Raw genomic sequence first — 20399 nt, forward strand, 5'->3', positions numbered from 1 at the left:
TGCAAACATAAATTCTTTTTATAGGTTATCTTACTGCTAAGATTCTCTAAATCTAAATGCATATTAATTGCATTTTAATATCATAAATTATAAATCTAGCTTAGCTACTAGAATAAGTATATTGTCTGTATTTATTCGATTTTGAGCGGATTACAAGAATATTTTAGGATTCAATATATATTTTACAAACCCTCAAGATAAATTGTATGACCAGAGTGCGCAAACTCTCTTTTGGAAAAGAAGCCGACTTGCGCCTTCTATTTCTGATACGAGATAGAAGTGAACTAAAATCGGTCACGTGACAATAAGTGGGAAGTTGACCATAGAATTTCTATTCTAGGGTATATTGATTCGTAATCTATCAGCGTTTTTGAATGAACGGGTTTTAACCTTAGGCCCTGCGCACAATAGAGAAAATATTAGGAATAGGAATAAAATATTAAATATCAGGAGGAGCAATTTGAAATTATTTTACTTCAAACAAGGAAACGGAATGAATTAATTATTTCTAATTTTTATTTTTTTATTTCATTATGCGTTAATCCATTCCGTTCCGTTGTTTGAAGTAAAATAATTCCAAATTGCTTCTCCTGATATTTAATATTTTATTCCTATTCCGAATATTTTCTCTATTGTGCGCAGGGCCTAAAATAGACTGTTTTAGTCGTAACAGTTAGATCGTAAGCAAATTGACCAATCACGGTCAAGCATTCTTACATACGAGAACTGACAATTAAGTTCGTAGAAAATATTTATTACAATTACAGTACACATTTATTCGTTATCTAATACACGGTCCCTTTTAAAATAGCCCCTTTCTAAAGCAATGCACTTGGTCCAATGTTTTTTCTATTGCAGAAAACAAAGTCTTCAAAATTTTAAATATTTTTTTTTCTAAATTATATATTACTATAAAATTGTATAATGTAATTATTTATAATTTCAAAACAAAAATTTTTTTTTTTTAATAATTAGTTTTTGGAAATAACAAGAGTAAATATATTTTGTTAGAAATTAATTGTTATCTTATTAAAATGCTCACATTTTAATGCATTTGATCTATGAAGATTCTAAAGGACAACATTGTAAAGGAGATAATATATATTTTTTGTATATTGTTACGGCACTCCAATAATATTCACATTACTAAAGTTCGAAGAAAACTTAGATACGCCAGACTTGTTTTGAGTACCTAATAAAAAGTTACATTAATAATACTTTTTATTCTGATTTAGTTTATTAACTATAGTTTCTTATTAAAAGAATATATACGAAGAAAGCAAAAATACTTCAAATAATTTTGGGATATTGATTTATTTCATTTACAACTATATCGAAATAGGAATTAAAATTTTGCATAAATATCATATACACAATTCCTTACACTTCCAAAGGTCGCTAGCGATAAATCTATCATCCTGCCAGCGCTGATCTTTATGGGACGGCTTGACATAGCGATCACCAGCACTAAACTACGAATTGCCTTTACTGGCAGTTGATACCAATCGATCATAAAGCACGTCGTACCAATCTGACTACTCTGAAATATTCGCGGAAAAATTCAATATATCTTGCATTTCATGCATTTTTGCTATACATCAGCTTCATGCTCATGAAAATATCGAAATTAAATTAAAATTGTTACATAAAATCGAAAAAAATAAATGTACCTTTGCCATGAGTAGCTCGCCAATGTAACATAATATATACATATTAAAGCAGAATGAAATAAAGAGCAGAAAGTAAGTTGTCAGTCCAACTGTATCACTATCTTGCCAATCCTATCGAATTATAAGCAACAAATATAATTTTATAAGATTTTTCGCGCGTGTTAAGAGAAAATTATTTCTTTTTGATATGTATATTAGCGCACCACTATGCAATAATATTCGGGCAAGCACATTGTGAATATAGAACTAGCGAATTCCAATAAACATACTTCTTGTAGGATTTCGTTCACGAGAGCGCAGAATCTGAAACAGATCGTCATGGTTTGCAAGTTAAAAATTTTATATGCCATTATCATTTTTACCACCATTTTAACCACATAAATATATACAATCCTGTTTAATAAAAAATTAAAGAATTAAATTTTACGCACTTTTCTGCAATTATTTGAATACGTAATGAGTATATACAATAGTTCGTTCCATAGGTTTTCGAATAACCGTCAATAGCTAGAAGATAGAAGTGAACTAAAATCGGTCACGTGACAATAAATGGGAAGTTGACCATAGAATCTCTATTCTATACTCTATCCAAAAAAAGAATGATCTCGGTTCGCGCATAAGCGGGCAAAGTGGGGAGAACATGGCGAGATACTCAATACCGTATACGTAGATACGGCTCCCTTATTATTATTAATAATTATTAATAATAATAATTAATAATTTTTTCATCATTGTTTACCTGGCCTCGTTTATTTTTCTTCACAGGAGATGACATTAGTGGCACTGCAATATTCAATTCTTTAACTGGTTTATTTCAAAACCTATGGAGCGAACTACAATCACTTTGATCTCATTTGAAAGATAATTTAATTCTCTACAACTTTTGTTTCGGTACTTTTTGTTAAAAGACGCATACTTTCCCTGATATTTGTAAAAATGTAATAAATAACCGTGATTTCAGAGGTTTCTGGGCGCTAACTTTTTAAGGAAGCATTTTTTGACCCATGTTTATAGGAAACTTTTTGTTCGGTATTAAATTATCTTTCAAATGAGATCAAAGTTATTGTAGTTCGTTCCATAGGTTTTCGAATAACCGTCAATAGCCGAAAAAACACTTTTCGGTACATTTGAAATTGATTATAAACTAGTTTATTTTAAAACCTATGGAGCGAACTACAATCACTTTGATCTCATTTGAAAGATAATTTAATTCCGAACAAAAAGTTTCTTATATACATGAGTCGAAAAATGCTTCCTTAAATAGTTAGCGCCCAAAAACCTCTGAAATCACGGTTATTTTTTACATTTTTACAAATATCAGGGAAAGTATACGTCTTTTAACAAAAAGTACTGAAACAAAAGTTGTAGAGAATTAAATTATTGTTCAAATGAGATAAAAGTTATTGTATTGGGTTGAACGGAAAGTTCGTGCCGTTTTTTCTGTCTTCATCTCTTAGTAAAAAACGGAACCAATTTTCCGTTCAACCCAATATAAAAGTTATGCATTTAAGTGCATGAGGATGCAATCTCTCATATCCACAGTCTGCGCATAATCCGTCAGACATGCAACTCACCGCTCCCTAAAATACATTGGAGGTTCATTAAATATACTTGTTGCATTTGCTCGTCATTTGCCCTTATTGTGCAGTAGGTAATAAAAAATGTTTATGCATGTATGTATATGTATGTACATATATAAAATATGGAAAACTTCTTTACACACGAGAACTGAAAAATGGCCTTATTTTATTTTTTTTTATTATTTTGAACGTTACTATAATTATCAAGACTTTTTTTGAAACATATGCAAAATTTTAGATTAATTTGAGAAAGAGAGAGAAATAGGAGTTTATCAATTATATTGAAATCTTGAAAAAAAAATACGCTTTCTTAATTTCATAGCGTAGATGTTACCTTAATATTCGAACGTGACCACTCACGATGGCAGCGATTCGTTGATTAACATCCGATGATCGGTCAAAATTTTTGCCGCGCGGAAGATCTTCAAGTCGGGACGCGATGATATCAATTTGGCCACACGCATGAGTAGCAAATATTGCAGCTAGTCCGCACGATCCGGCCGTGACCGAATACATGGTGTATCCACAAACGCAATGAGCCAGATATACTATTTCATATATCGGGCTCATCTGGGTCTGATAAAACTCACTGTAAGTTGGATACACGAGTGGTCTGATGGTTTCGTTACCGACTTTATGTACAGTGCAAAATGGCAGAATCGTATGATAAATAAAGCCGGCGATGTACATGGAAGTCGTGCTGATTATAGACAGCCTACGACCAGTGGTAGCATATTTCATCATCAATTCTCGATCGGAGTTGAACTTGACCTGTCACAGTATTGCCAGTAATCCTATTTGCCGGGAGAATTAATGACAGTGAACACTATTTATTGCAAATTATGAGATGACTAGAAAACATTCGAAAACGAAATTACGAGATTTGCTTTAGTGTATCAGATTGATGAATACGGAAAAATATATGACTTTTAATTTAAATCCTGTCGTTGCATAAAATGCGGATTTATATATCTAGCTACTACAATGCGTAGCTTCGTGTGTTAAAATAATTATTGAAATCATATTCTTAATATTTTTCTTAATATTCTTAATAACTTTGACAAGAGAGAAAAGAAAATTATAATTAACATTAACCAAATTAAATGTAGAAATAAAATGGCTAGATATAAAATAAATATATTGCAATTATATAAAATAAATAGACTGATATTTATGCAGAGATTGAAAAATATTGCTCGAAAAATAGCATTATTTCAAACGGTTTCTGGTGAAACTCGTATTCTTCCAGTCTCGAAAAAAAGAAATCAGCTATCACTTCTCAACGGTTTGCGATAAATTCTATTTATTAACATCTTGCAGCATTTTATATATCGACAACACCGACCTGCCACCAGTCACTCTTCACGTGTTCGATGCAACGTAATATTTTAGACCGACGTATCGCGAGAACGCAGTACTTCATCATTGCGGTGAGGCAGAAGCCCAGTAGTCCGGAGAGCTTCAATCTTATATTAAGATCCTTCTCGTCATAAATGATGTGCAGAATACACGGCACTATCGCGAAGCCTAACGCGAAATTACACAGCACGAGCGCGATCTTAGGCACGTATTGTCCGATTCCGCGGAACGCGACTGGCCAGATGCCAATCGAGCCGAAGATCCAGCTGCACGGCTTGAAGACATATCTCATGTCCTGCTGATAATTAACGTTTGGCGACGTCGCCTGGTTGTCTTCTGAATTCCTCATGTTCACGTTGACAGGTTCCGTTTAAGACTGCACGAGGCCAGCGCGTAGCATTGATTGCAAGGTCGCTGGACACGCGCTTGCGCTCGCGTCGCAGGCATCCTTTCATCTGCTGTCAGTCTGACAGATCGTGTGTGTATTAACCACGAAGTGGTCGTGCAGGATGTACCTTACATCCCAGTGATTCCAAACCGAAAAATCACTTCCGTTTTTCTGTCTAAATTCATCTCTGCATTGTTCGTTCTATTTATTTTTCGACAAATCAAATAACTTGACATAAAATTGTGGTAAAATTATGAAAATTGTGTGTGTAACATTGGCGTAATATGATTCTGTATAATATAATATTATATGTACTAAACATTATACAAGTATACTACATATTTATACTATATAGCAGCTACTGAGAAAAAATTATATAGCGCAGCTATTATTCTCGGGTCACATATGTGAGTCAGTTTGAAAAAGATAATATAATATATGAAGGAAGAATCTCTTCCCCCTCATCTCTTTCTACACATTACACATGTTTACTTGGTAGGAAGACATCGAAGCATTAACAAATTACATAAGAATTTCGTCGCAAGGAAGAACGAGAATAACATCACTGTGCTTCGTGTGATCCTTGTCTGACGTTATTGTCTTATGCTCTCTTAAATGCAAAATAATCTTTCTGTATATCTGTAATTTTAATTATGTTTACGTTACTAACATTTACATTAATTTACATTACTAACATTCGTAGCAAATTGATGGCCACGCTAGTTTTCGGTGCCTAAAAAAATATGCTGAAATAATACAATTTTCAAAATTTTTCTGCTGTAATTTAATTTTTTACTTGCCTTCGAATAAAATCTATTTTTAAATTCTGATATAAGCTACTATTAAATATAATTTTTGGAATATTAATTTATTCTTTATAAAATCACTATTTTTATAAAATCGCACGAAGCACGATGATGTTACTCCTGTTTTTCCTTGCGACGAAATTCTTATGTAATTTGTTAATGCTCCGATGTCTCCCTATCAAGTAAATATATATAGTGTGTTAGAAAGAGATGGGGGGGGGGGGCGGGGGAATTCTTTCTTCACACATTATATTATTTTTTTTAAACTGGCTCACCCGACTATGTGACCCGAGAATAATAGCTGCACTCATTGCACTAGTTAAAATAAAATTATCAATAGCTGTTGTATAGTATAAATATATAACATATTCAATTGTAGACTAATATACAATAGTGCATAGTCCGCGCATCATCTGATGCGCATCGGTACCGCCTACTGATTCGTACGGAACCACCTGTTGCACTTGTCGTTCTGTTACATTCCTTAAATATGTAATGAAAAGATAATATTTAAACAATTTATATAAATGAAATTATGCAGCAGTTAATTTTTTCAATACACAATATTAAATTAGAAATAATTTAAAAGAATTTCTTTGCTAAATAAATGTTCGAGTTAGCGCTATACAAAGACAATTATAAATTTATCGGCTTAGCAATATATTGTTTTTTTATAATCAGAAATTTAATATGAATAAAGAAGAAATTTTTATTTTTTTAACCACAATTCGAATTATTTTTAAATTAAAATCAGAAATGCGTATCTTTTTTCACTCAAACTATTTCTTAATACTTAATACGTCATTATGAATATTACACACTAAAGTAAAACATTTTTTTATATCGGGTTCTTTGTATACACATTTAAATTATCATGTGTTATATAAAAAATAAAAAAAAAAATATCAAACGTGTTTTTGTGATGGATATATGTACAATGCAACAACAATTATTAGGAGAAGGAAAATGAATATGTGAATGTCTATAATTCTGACGCAATATTATTTTTATGTAATATATAAATTTTCTACGTTTTTTAAATAGATTAGCAAGATATTAGAAATCTAAAATACTTTTATACATATCTCAATTTTAATTGTATTTATATTACTAACTTTCGTAGAAAACTGAGATATGCCACAGTAGTTTTCAATACCTGAAAAACATATTTAAATAATAATATTTTTTTAATTATATATTGTAATTTTTTGTGTATTTTCCAGAATTTATTACTAAATTATTGTGTAAGATAATACTATTAAATAATTTTGGGAATATTAATTTTTTTTGGTATTATAATTTATTTTACATTTTTGTGAAAATAAGTTTAAGAGAAGATAGAATAATAATGTAAATGTTATTAATGTCTTACATTTACAAAAGTCATCAATGACAGATCTACTATTCTACCGGCACTGATTTTAATGGGATGGCTGGCCATAGCGATTATCAATATAATACTGCGAGCTGATTTTGGCGATAATTGGTACCAATTAATCATATAGCATATATATCTAATTTGACTGCTCTGCAACATTAACTCCAAACAATTAAACACACGTAATTGAAATTAAGCATTGCATGATTAAAGAAACGAAAGTGTACCTTTTCCATGAGAAGCTGGCCGATATAGCATAATATATATACGTTGAAACAGAATGAAACAAAGATCAGAAAATAAGTCGCTAAACCAATCCTATCATCACCTTGCCAATCCTATTAAATCGTAAGCAGCAAATATAATTTTATAGGAGCTTTTATTAAGAATTCTTTATTTTTTATAGTATATTTGTTAGCGCACCACTATACAATAGTATTCGAGCAGACAGATTATGCATACAGAACTACTGAGTTCTACTAAACATACTTCTTGCAAAATTTCCTCCACCACAGCAGCAAACCTAGAATAAATCATCTTAGTTTGTATTTGATACCTCAACGCGTTGCCTTGTTTATTCTCACTATATATCACTCAAATGGAAAATTCAAGAAATAGAATAATTAGTTTTTTTAATGATATATATGATTTTGGTTTTAGAAATACTTTCATATTGCAACTGTATTTATTTTTGAGAAAACTAAAGTTTAGAAAAAATGAAGTATTTTACTAATTAATCATGTTTATATTGTAGTTGTGAGAGTAGCGCCGTATGTAAAAACGAATTGTTTTAGTTACTTGTAATTAAATGATTAAAAATATTTTTGTTTGAAATTTAAAATTATTAAAATTTTTAACTGTAATTTTTAATTTTTTAAATCAGTAAATTGTTGTATAGAGAGGTAAGCTGTTATTTTGAATTGTTACCTTACTACTCGAACATGGCTTTTCACGATGGCAGCAATTCGTCGATGAACATTTGGACTTTGCTCGAAATTTTTACCATCTACAAGATCTTTCAATCGCGACAGAATCACTTGAATCTGACCACATGCATGAGTGACGAACAAGGCGGCCAATCCGCACGCACTAGCTGTCACCGAATATATGGTGTATCCGCACATGCAATGAGCTATATACACAATTTCGTATACCGGACTAATTTGGAATTGGCGAAATTTACTATAAATCGGAAACACGAGCGGTCTGACAGTTTGATTGTTGATTTTGTGCTCGGAACAAAACGGCAAAATCAAATAATAAATGAAAGCAGAAGTGTACATAATTGATGTGGCGATTATCGTTAGATTGCGACCAGTGGCAGCATACTTCAACATTTGTTCGCGATCAGATCTGAACGTCACCTGTCACAATATTGCCGTTATTTGTCGTTAAATAAGAGATTGCGACATTCTATCAATTTAGCAATCTTTCAATTGGCTTTCCTGTCTTAATTAAAATTTTAGTTTACAATGTAGAAAGAGAATAAAATTTTATATTTCTTTTTTTAAGCGTATTTGAAATTTTTATTCTAAAATATTATATTAAAAAATTCAGAGTTATATTAAATATAATTATTATATTATGAAAAATTTCGCACAAAATAGGCACACTTTGTAAACAATTATGAGGATCATATAGTAGATCTTGATTTATCAGTATATCGAATAATTTTTAAATAAACATCACATATTCGCGCTTTTTTCACACAAACTATTTGTCAATATATTATTATAAACAAATTAGCACCATACATTATGTTAATTAATGATAACACCGACCTGCCACCAATCATTCTTCACATGTTCGATGCAATACAATATCTTAGGACGACGTATCGTGAGAAAGCAATATTTCGTCATCGCGGTAAGGCAAAATGTCAACAAGCCGAATAGTTTAAGTCTTATAGTGATGTCTTTTTGATCGTAGACAATATGCAGTGCACAGGGCACCATCGCGAAGCTTATTATGAAATTACAGAACACGATCAAGATCTTAAATGCATATCTTCCGATGCCGCGGGTCGTGAATGGCAAGATGCCGATTGTGTATAGAATCCAGTTATTCAGCTTGAGAACGTATTGAATATCTCGCTGATAGTTGGAGTTCTGTGGCATTGCAGATTCACGTGCATTTGACATGTTCGCGATGACAAGTATTGTTAAAGACTGAATGCGCGACATTGATCGCAAGCCCATCGGATATGCTGCGCTTGCGCTTACTATTAGACGTTCTTTAGATTAGACGTTCTGTTGATAGTCTAACAAATTGTGTGCCTGTTATTAATCGAGAGGTGATCGTGCATGGTGTATTTTATTCTAGCTATCAGTATATCGAATAATTTTTAAATAAACATCACATATTCGCGCTTTTTTTACACAAACTATTTGTCAATATATTATTATAAACACTGCAAATTAGCACCATACATTATGTTAATTAATGATAACACCGACCTGCCACCAATCATTCTTCACATGTTCGATGCAATACAATATCTTAGGACGACGTATCGTGAGAAAGCAATATTTCGTCATCGCGGTAAGGCAAAATGTCAACAAGCCGAATAGTTTAAGTCTTATAGTGATGTCTTTTTGATCGTAGACAATATGCAGTGCACAGGGCACCATCGCGAAGCTTATTATGAAATTACAGAACACGATCAAGATCTTAAATGCATATCTTCCGATGCCGCGGGTCGTGAATGGCAAGATGCCGATTGTGTATAGAATCCAGTTATTCAGCTTGAGAACGTATTGAATATCTCGCTGATAGTTGGAGTTCTGTGGCATTGCAGATTCACGTGCATTTGACATGTTCGCGATGACAAGTATTGTTAAAGACTGAATGCGCGACATTGATCGCAAGCCCATCGGATATGCTGCGCTTGCGCTTACTATTAGACGTTCTTTAGATTAGACGTTCTGTTGATAGTCTAACAAATTGTGTGCCTGTTATTAATCGAGAGGTGATCGTGCATGGTGTATTTTATTCTAGCAATTCTATAAATGGAACAAAAACACTTCCACGGTTTTGCACATATTTACATGAATTTAATTATTTAAGAAATGAAATAAATAGATCTATAAACTAATTTTTTTAAATCAGAAAAAAATTATATATTTTGACATTTTGTGATTTTATTTAAATGTCAAGATTAAATTACTTGTTTACATTCTTTATATAAAAAATAATAAGAAGATTGAAATCGTTTATTTGATGCATATATCGTTCAATGAAAATGATTAATCGAGAAAAGAAAGTGGATATATAAACATTAAATAGCGCATATGTTATTTTATATAATATTATTTATATACCAAGATATCTTCTATATGTTGAATAGGTAAGCCATATTAAATTTAAAATAATCTCTTTGTATATCTGTCTCACATAATTTCAATCATATCTTACATTATTAACGCCCGGAGGAAGCTCAGATATGCTACACTGGTTTTTAATACCTAAACAAATCAAACTAAATCAATATTTTTTCAGCTATAATTTATTACTTTTTTGAAATTTATTTAAAAATGTTAAAGTTGCTAAATATGAAAAAATGAAATTCACTGCTATATTATTACGCAAAAATGCATAATAATTTTTGTTTCTGTTAAATAATTCTGTTATATAAATTATTTTGTGAATATTATTTTTTATGGAATTATTATCTTATTCCAAATTTGAACGTGTATATAGATTTTAAACTAAAATTATAACGCATTAATGTGTTATATTTAAAGTGCCTCACATTTCCAAAAGTTAATAATGATAGATCTACCATTCTACCGGCACTAATTTTTATGGGATGACTGGCCATAGCGATCATTAATATAAGGCTGCGGGCTGATTTTGGCGATAATTGATACCAATCTATCGTATAGCATATCAATCCAATTTGACTGCTCTGCAAACAAATCAACCGCAAACGATTATTCAACATGCGGTTGAAATTAAGCAAATTACATGATTAAAGAAACGAAGATATACCTTTTCCATAAGAAGCTCACCAATATAGCATAATATGTATACATTGAAACAGAACGAAACAAGGAGCAAAGAATAAGTCGCTAAGCCAATTCTATCATCTTCTTGCCAATCCTGTCAAATTGTAGATAACAAATATAATTTTACAGGATCTTTTAACAGTATTTTTTTTTAATGTGGCACATATTAGCGCACCAGTATACAGTAGTATTCGAGCAGACATATCGTGCATACAGAACTAGTGAATTCCACCAAACACACTTCTTGTAAAACTTCCTCTACAATGGCCGCAAATCTAAAATAAATTAATCGCTCTGCTTTTGCACGGAGAAATTTAAAGAAATTTGGATGTGTTATTCCGCGCGCGTCCAGCCTTACTTTAATATAATATATTCAACTACTATGTTACGTATACATAGCATAATGTAAACAGATATACATATAATAGCGCATGCTTATTATCTGATACGAAACACAACCGCCTACAGAACGTATTGGCTGCCCGTTAAGACCAGCTGTTGCATTTGTCTCTTTATTATATCCGTCATACAAAGAATTAACTGGATTATATCATTGAGGATATGCAACAATGTTATTATATAACAATCTTTTTCGTTGTGAGATTAAATTAGGAATAGTAATATCATTTCTTTTTGCTAAATTATACTTATGTTTATAGAATTGTAAAGAGCACTATATAAAAACAAAATAGTATAAATAGTTCGTCGTAAAATATATTTTTTATTATTCATAATTTAGGCTATAAATTATTAAATTTCTTATCTTTAGTTTTTATTTTTCTGCTTGAATTATTTTAATAAGTTATTACTTTAAAATGTTACCTTATTACTCGAACATGATTTTTTACAATGGCAGCAATTCGTTGATGAACATTCGTTGGGCCTTGCTTGAATTTTTCACCATCTAACAGATCTTCCAATCGCGATATAATCATTTGGATCTGTCCACATGCGTGAGTAGCAAATAGGGCTGCCAATCCGCACGCACCAGCTGTTACCGAATATATGGTGTATCCGCACATGCAATGAGCTACATACACAATTTCGTATATCGGGCTAATTTGAGACTGGCGAAATTTACTATAAGTCGGATACACGAGTGGTCTGATGGTTTGATTGTTAACTTTATGCTCGGAACAGAACGGCAGAATCATGTGATAAATGACGCCGGCTGTGTACATGAAAGATGCGCCGATTATCGTTAAATTGCGACCGGTGGCAGCATACTTCAGCATCATTTTACGATCACTTCTAAGTGTCACCTGTCACAGTATTGCCAGCAACTTTATTTATCGATAGACGAAAAATTACTACTAATTTCGCACTCTGTTTAGCGATTACTTTTTTCTTTTTAAATCGAAATTTTAACAGCAATGTAGATAGAAAGAAAACCTTAATTGTTTCACCGCACATTTTTAATTTTCATTGCTCACTATTATTATTTAAATATAACATACACAATTTTTTACTCTATGTTATAATATATTACACGAAATAATTACCTCGTTTTTAAACAACAGTAGGAATTATATAATCAACTCGAAAGAATCAAACTATTTTACAATTAATATTATCTTATTCGTGCATTTTTCTTGTTACTCAAAGCATTTTTCAGTACTTTATAATAAATTCCGCACATTAATGCAATGTTATGTTAAGCATAAATAACACCGACCTGCCACCAATCGCTCTTCACATATTCGATGCAGCGCAGTATTTTAGGGCGACGTATCGCGAGAATGCAGTACTTCGTCATGGCGGTAAGACAAAATGCCAGTAAACCAAACAGTTTAAGTCTTAGAGTGATATCTTTCTCGTCATAAACGATATGCAGGGCGCAGGGCACTATCGCGAAAGCTAATGCGAGATTACAGAGCGCGATCGCAATCGTAGATGCATGTTGTCTGATTCCCTGGGTCGCTACTGGCCAAATACCAAGCGAACCTAGGATCCAGTTATTCAGTTTAAAAATATATCGAATATCTTGCTGATAGCTAAAGTTCTGCGATACCGCGGGTTCGTCGCGGAGTGCACTTATCATGTTTGCAATGACAAGTTCCACTTAAGACTAGACAAGGCAGACGCGGCGACATTGATTACAAAGTTGCGCTTGCGCTTGCGTTGCAAGCGTTCCTTCGTTCTTTCGTTTCCCGATTGTCTAAGAGATCGCATATATGCTATTAACCGAGAAGAATGGTCATGCAAAGTATATTTCATTCTGACAAAATTTAATTTAAATGTATTTCAATGATTAATAAAAAAAATGAAAGTAAGTTAATAAAAGTGAGAAAGAGTAAGTAATTTTTGGATTCTTCTATTAACATAGTATTATATGCATTAAAATTGATATATTTAAATCACTTTATATATATATCACATAATTTCTATAAATTTCTGATATATGTCATATAATTCGATTATACAATATTTACATCACTAACGTCCGCAGGAAGCTCAGATATGCCACGCTAGTCTTTAATACCTAGAACAATTATATTTTTATAAAATAATATGATCTTTTTTTCACAACAGTAATTTAGTTTTTTTTTTGCAATTTTATCTAAATATCAAAATTGTTAAATATGACAAAATAATTGTGTTAGATTATTATGCAAAGGCGGTATAAAATAATGTTTGGAATATTAATTTATTTTCCATATAATTATATTATTTAATTACTTTGAAAAATAATTTTAGATTCCAAACTAGGATTATATGTAATGTATAAATGTTATCTATAATATTTCATACACACACATTTCCAAAAGTTGGTAATGATAAATCTACCATTCTACCAGCACTGATTTTTATGGGATGGCTCGCCATAGCGATTATCAATATAAGACTGCGAGCTGATTTTGGCGATAATTGGTACCAATTAATCATATAACATATATATCCAATTTGACTGCTCTGTAATATTAATCGCGAACAATTATTCAATATGCGGTCAAAATTAAGTTGCATAATCATAGAATAAAAATGTACCTTTTCCACGAGAAGCTCGCCGATGTAACATAATATGTATACATTGAAACAGAAAGAAACAAGGAGCAGAAAATAAGTTGCTAAACTAAGTTTATTATCTTGTTGCCAATCCTATTAAATTGTAAATAGAAAATATAATTTTACGTGGATTTTTCTTATACATTATTGGTTATTTTTTTATATATATACATTAGCGCACCACTATACAGTAGTATTCGAGCAGACATATCGTGCATACAGAACTAGTCAACTCTACTAAACATACTTCTTGTAAAACTTCTTCCACAACAATTGCAAACCTGGAATAATTTACTCTAGTTTATACGAAGAAAATAGATGCATTGCTTCAATCATTCTTACTGTGATATAACTCTATGTATTTTTTCTCTTTCTTTCTTTCTTTCTCTTTCAACTTCTATACGGTATAAGTACGTAGTATATATAATCATTTGCACACGATATATATAATATCGCATGCTTATAGCCTATGTATTGTCTAACATGAAACAGAACTGCTTAACGTATTGGAGGTTTCTTGAGACCACCTGTTGCTCCTTTATTACTTTGTTATACATATCTATTATACTATAAAGTGATAGAAATTAGCAAATTATATGAACAAAGTATTTTGTAATAATGTTAACTTTTTCATTTTGTTATCAGAATTATTTCTTTTCGCTAAATTAACTATGTTTACTGACTTGTTGACGGAGTGTTATATATACTCGTGTATAATTTTTTATGATTTATAATTTAAGCTAAATTATCAAATTTTTTTATCTATGTTTTTTTTATTCATGAATTATTACGAATATTAATAAGTTGTTATTTAAAAATCTTACCTTATTACTCGAACATGATCCTTCACGATGGAAGCAATTCGTTGATGAATTTTCGAGCTTTGCTTGAACCTTTCACCATTTAGGAGATCTTCTAATCGTGATACGATTACTTCGATCTGGCCGCATGCATGAGTGGCGAATAAGGCGGCAAGTCCGTACGCACCAGCTGTCACCGAGTATATGGTGTATCCGCACATGCAATGAGCTACATACACAATTTCATATACCGGGCTAATTTGAGAGTGGCGAAATTTGCTGTAAATTGGATACACTAGCGGTCTGATGGTTTGATTGTTGACTTTGTGCTCGGAAAAAAATGGAATCAAAATCATGTAATAAATGATGCCGGCAGTGTACATGAATGATGCTCCGATAATCGTTAGATTGCGACCAATGGTAGCGTACTTCAGCATCACTTCGCGATCAGATCTGAACGTCACCTGTCACAATATTGCCAATAATTTTTTTATCAAATAAAGAATTATTATTTACGAATTTAGCAATGTAGCAGTAGCTTTTCTCTCTGTAAATCGAACGCCAGCTTTATTGTGTACATAGAAAAAAGAATTTAATTAACCGCACATTCCACTTCTATTATTTTATATTATATTAATATAACAATTATTACGCTATAATAAAATTGCACGAAATGGATGCACTTTTAAATTAACAATAAAAGCATCATGTTCGAAAGATATAATTATTTAATTACATGCATGCTAATTATGAATTTACGGGTGAACTCAAACCTTTTTTTTAATACGTTGTAATGCATTCTGCGCATTGATATATTACTTTATATTAACGACAATACCAACCTGCCACCAGTCGCTTTTCACATATTCGATGCAACGCAGTATCTTAGGTCGACGTATCGCGAGGATGCAGTATTTTGTCATTGCGGTGAGACAAAAGGCCAAAAGGCCGCATAGCTTCAGTCTCATGATGATATCCTTTTCGTCGTAAATGATATGCAAGGCGCACGGCACTAACGCGAAGCTAAATGCGAGATTGCAGATCGCGATCGCAATTTTGGACGCGTGTCGTCCGATACCGCAAATCGCGACTGGCCAAATACCGATCGACCCTAAAATCCAATTGTTCAGCTTGAAAACATTCCGAATGTCTCGCCGATAGCTGGAGTCGTGTTCGTCTTGTGCACTTGGCATGTTCACGATGACAATGTTTGTTGAAAACTGCACGAGCCGAACGCGTAGCATTGATTGCAAGGTCACCGGACATGCGCTTGCGTTCATTCTCTAGTAGTAGTATTCTTTTCGCTGTGAACAGTCTGTCTGAATTGATTGTATGCGATTAACATTGTGGGATCTCGAACGTTAGAGCATTTATTGTGTCGTTCGCAGAGGTAATAAGCTGAAAAAACTCATTTTTTTATATATTTGGTAATTTCGTTAAGAATGTAACTTGATATTTAAACATGTATAAGAAAAATAATTTACTGTAATATAAAATAAAATGGCATTAAACGCATTAAAAATTTTCGTAAATATGACGTATAATCATCGAGGTACTTTCAATAATAGCATAGATAGAAAGAAGCATGCATGCGCTGAAAAATCAATTTTGTCGAGAGTAGTATTGTTGCCATTGCAATTATTATTATAATTTGCAAAGAGAATTCTTCCACAGCATTTCCGTATATTTCTTCTTGACTTTTATTTTAAATTAAATAATAATAAAATATAATTAGAAGCAGAAGAGTGATTTATAAAAGAAAAAAAGCAATATATCTTATATATAATCTTTAATAATAAGAAAATTATTAGAACTTAAAAAATTGAATTTTATAGTGTTTTGAAAATATTATGAATATTTACATTGCTTGTCTTTTCTTTTATTTTTTAAAGGCACATAGGTAAAAGTGAAACGTCTATATCATTTCTTGTGTCTTCTTATTAATTTCAAGATTTATATAAATTTGTTATATATATTATTTGTGCATTAAATAATTTATTTAATATATTTTCACTTAAAAAAAAATCGTTGTTTATCGTAGATTGCTTTTTTCCTCAAAGATGATATAAATTGCATATTATTCTGCATTTATCAAACGGCAGTTCGAAGTAAATTCAAATATGCGACCGAGGTTTTTAGAACCTATAAAATGCGATACCAAAAATATTAATATCGAAATATGTCGACCGTAAATTTTATTTGCTCGAATTTAATCATTCACTTTTGGGTAAGGAAGAATGCATTAATTATATTTTTGTTTTTTAAAAACATAATGATATAAATCGTACTTACATTACCAAAATTAGTAAAGGAAAGACTTATTAATCTTCCAGCGGTAATTTGTGTCGGATGACGAGACATAGTGATCATCAACATGAGATCAAGAGCGGCTTTTCCCGGTAAATTGTACCATTCGATCTTGTACGAAGTATACCCGACTTTGCTACACTATATATCTAATTTTATTTATTTATATATAAAATTACATATGGATTGTACGTATATTATTTAAATATATATATAGAATCACAAGAATTAAATTCTATGAAATTATCCTAATTAATTCAATATAATTACAAGCACCTGCTCCATTAGTAGTTCACCGATGTAGCAGAATATAAAAATATTAAAGATGAAAGAAATTAACAGAAAAAAGTATGTGAAAATTGCTATACGATCGCTATTGTTCCATTCCTGTGAATATGATGCAGTATCGATTCATACATTATATCGGAGAATACTCAGGAGGCAGTATTAAAAATGTCGACATTACTTTTGAAACGTAACTTTTTGGAATGTATAAAATTACCGTAATCAGAGAATATTCTACCAAGCACATTATCAATGTCGTTCCCACTAGCTCGATAAGGCATATCTCGCGTAAAGTATTCTCGATGCTGGCTGAAAATCTATAAAATTTCAATCTAATTTTTGGTACATTTAACATGGAGATAAACTGACGTAATCTTTTATCGATTAAAAATATTCTTGAGAAATTTTTGAGTGCGTAATTTTCTCAACAAACTATAGATTGTATTTTCTCGTATAGATTTCATTGTCGAAATATGCAGATAATTCTCTTCTGAAGATGCAACAGGTAGCAAGTTGGAGGGTACTTACTTCAACGCTCTCACGTGATGTTGCACAATAATCGCCATGCATTGCTCAAACTTTACACGACTGCATTCTTTTTTGATAAGATTTTCCACGCGAGTTAACACGATGTTGACCTGACCGCATGCATGGGCCACAAACATGGCCGCTAAACAGCAAACCGACGTAGTAATGTTAAACATGACAACGCCGGTGAAGCATTGCAGGCAAAAAGCGAACACATAAATTGGCATTAATTGCAAATCAAACAGGATATCAAAACCGAGATAGGCCATCGGTCGAATAGTAATGTTCTGCTCGTTATCGGGCATTTGCGATAGAAATGGCATTATCGTGTTGTAAGAGAGGCCACCGCAATACATGAACACTATACAAAATTTTGACAATATTTGGCCCTTTTCCGCGTCTCTTAACATAATTTCCCGATGATACCCCTCCTGAACCATACGCCAATCCTTAGTGAGAATTTTAATGCATCGCCGAAAGCTCTTATGACGTATTACTAAGAAAAAGTATTTTAGCATAGAGAAAAACACATAACCCAGCGGACCTAGCATCTTCATTTTCTCGCTCATGACACTTCGATCCGTAAAGGTGAATATACTCGTTAATACCAGGAATAAACTGAGCACAGTCCAACACAATGTGAACGAGAACATTGCCAATATCTTTTCGATCCTTGTGGTATCCGGATATACTAGCGGCCAGATACCAAGAACTCGCAATAGCCATCTGTTCCATATCAATATATCAATCACATCTTTCTCATGATTCGCATTGGGCCATATCGGCATCTTGCCCATGCTGCCGTGTCAAAGGCGCGCGAATGACTGAGCGCATTCTATCGATTATAGTGACGGTAGAAAATTTGCGCATGACCATCACACATGCAATGCAGTATTTTCAACTATACGTTATAACAAGGGAGAAGAATTGCGTGTGCTTGACAAATCGATTTTGTCACAGAGATGTATAGCTTTAGTTACATGTTTTCACTTGTAACGATGGTAGCTCCGCATCACAAAAATAATTATATGGTTTTGAATCAAATATTTTTTGACTTATCTATGTGCAATAAAGTATATGAAAAGTAGTGATAAATGAAAGAAAAATCGCAGCAGTGTTTCAGTTCTTTTTGTTTAAACTAGGTAAATACTTTCGTATGGGATACAGTTTTTTTAAGAACAAGACATAAGAATTTAATAACTAAATAAAATGCATTTAAAAAAATATACTTATTTTAAAAATTTACAGCAGTAATAAAAATATTAATCCTTTGTACAGCAATTTTTTGTTTTCGAAGATATTGTGAATAGTATCTATTCTACGAGAAGTGTTCACCGATATAACAAAATATCTCAATATTAAATGTAAAGGAAATCAATAGAATGAAATAGGTCAAGATGGCCACAGCGTCATTATTTACCCATTCTTAAGAGAGTAATAAATAAATAGCTATCACAAAATTCGACAACAGTTGTTCAGTGATAGACAAACTAAGAATTTGTACGAAACTTTAAGAGACACTATTATGTTATTGTTACATTGAGATCTGTTACAATGATTTTTTTTTTATTGTTAAGCAATCAATTCCGTTAAGCATATTTCGCATAGCACTTTCTCTACATTGACCGAAAATCTGGAAATGTGTGTCACGTATTTATTCAAAAATCTAAAAACGCGCCATATGATCTATCCATACAATCTTTGCAATTTTTTACTCACCTTAGTACTCGTTCGTGAAATGCGAAAGACGAAAATTGAAATATATTTCCTGATGTGACACAAGCGCGGGGCTAATGATTTCAGAATCGCGTGCGTTTCATCTTTATCTATAATGTGTGTAATAAATTCTAATTTTTAAATATATTATGTATTTTTTGCTATGCGCATTTGAAATTATAATGATAGTATTATAAGCTTATTTATTAATATTAATATTTTAGGTATATTTTATGATTGATCAAATAAAGATTTGTTATATATATGTTAATTTATTATCGATTTCTATATAATATTTGTTGGGAGCAAAAAATATATTTTTATAGCAAATTTTTGCAGTTAGGAACTATAATAAAAAAATATAATAATTTTTTATTATGTAATTGTCCGAAGCAAATTTAAATATACCACGGACGTTTTAAGTACCTGAAAGAGTAACCAAAATTTAAGGATAAATTAATAATTATGTTTGACATAATAATTTTAATATTAATTTCAGCAAAAACTCACGGCACCAAATGTGTAAATAGATAAATCGAAAAATTTGCCAGCTGTAAGTTTAGGCGGAT

At 31.7% G+C, this 20399-nt stretch overlaps 3 protein-coding genes across 4 annotated transcripts; all 3 read right to left on the reverse strand.

The window, feature by feature from the left end:
• Nucleotides 1-1298: 1298 nt before the first annotated feature.
• LOC115233860 lies at nt 1299-13389 on the reverse strand. The gene is given in 14 exon segments (XM_029804477.1): nt 1299-1540; nt 1671-1781; nt 1874-1973; nt 3585-4021; nt 4596-5124; nt 8109-8545; nt 8963-9392; nt 10033-10073; nt 10933-11088; nt 11172-11282; nt 11364-11463; nt 12011-12450; nt 12864-13249; nt 13374-13389. Coding segments are annotated over 14 exon segments (3489 nt in total). The 3' UTR covers nt 1299-1345.
• A 146-nt stretch (nt 13390-13535) lies between these two features.
• LOC115233638 (odorant receptor 43a-like) lies at nt 13536-16775 on the reverse strand. 2 transcript variants are annotated; one of them, XM_029804191.1, is made up of 6 exons: nt 15837-16775; nt 15019-15458; nt 14376-14475; nt 14177-14287; nt 13946-14101; nt 13536-13670 (listed from the first exon to the last, which is right to left on the reverse strand). In XM_029804191.1, the coding sequence occupies exons 1-6, from the start codon at nt 16272-16274 to the stop codon at nt 13617-13619; spliced, it is 1299 nt and encodes a 432-aa protein (XP_029660051.1). In that variant the 5' UTR covers nt 16275-16775; the 3' UTR covers nt 13536-13616. The 2 variants fall into 2 exon arrangements, with proteins under 2 accessions (XP_029660051.1, XP_029660042.1); XM_029804182.1 differs by having other exon boundaries at nt 13946-14287.
• On the reverse strand, nt 16768-19213 carry LOC115233799. The gene is made up of 4 exons (XM_029804391.1): nt 18115-19213; nt 17804-17903; nt 17287-17442; nt 16768-17136 (listed from the first exon to the last, which is right to left on the reverse strand). The coding sequence occupies exons 1-4, from the start codon at nt 18909-18911 to the stop codon at nt 17086-17088; spliced, it is 1104 nt and encodes a 367-aa protein (XP_029660251.1). The 5' UTR covers nt 18912-19213; the 3' UTR covers nt 16768-17085.
• Between the last annotated feature and the right edge of the window lie 1186 nt (nt 19214-20399).

The sequence above is a fragment of the Formica exsecta genome, unplaced genomic scaffold, assembly GCF_003651465.1.
Source record: "Formica exsecta isolate Colony F162 unplaced genomic scaffold, ASM365146v1 scaffold1056, whole genome shotgun sequence".
NCBI lineage: Eukaryota > Metazoa > Arthropoda > Insecta > Hymenoptera > Formicidae > Formica > Formica exsecta.

Bases quoted from the DNA above. Each gene is read 5' to 3' on its own strand.
- LOC115233799 (XM_029804391.1), bottom strand. From the start codon at position 18,911: ATGGGCAAGATGCCGATATGGCCCAATGCGAATCATGAGAAAGATGTG. The intron at 17,443-17,803 runs GTAATTTTATAC...TTAGATATATAG, and splicing joins TAGAATATTCTCTGATTACG to TGTAGCAAAGTCGGGTATAC. The intron at 17,137-17,286 runs GTAAGTACGATT...CGCATTTTATAG, and splicing joins CCTTTACTAATTTTGGTAAT to GTTCTAAAAACCTCGGTCGC.
- LOC115233638 (XM_029804182.1), bottom strand. From the start codon at position 16,274: ATGAACGCAAGCGCATGTCCGGTGACCTTGCAATCAATGCTACGCGTT. The intron at 15,459-15,836 runs GTTGGTATTGTC...ATATTGTGACAG, and splicing joins TGAAAAGCGACTGGTGGCAG to GTGACGTTCAGATCTGATCG. The intron at 14,476-15,018 runs GTAAGATTTTTA...AAATTATTCCAG, and splicing joins GATCATGTTCGAGTAATAAG to GTTTGCAATTGTTGTGGAAG.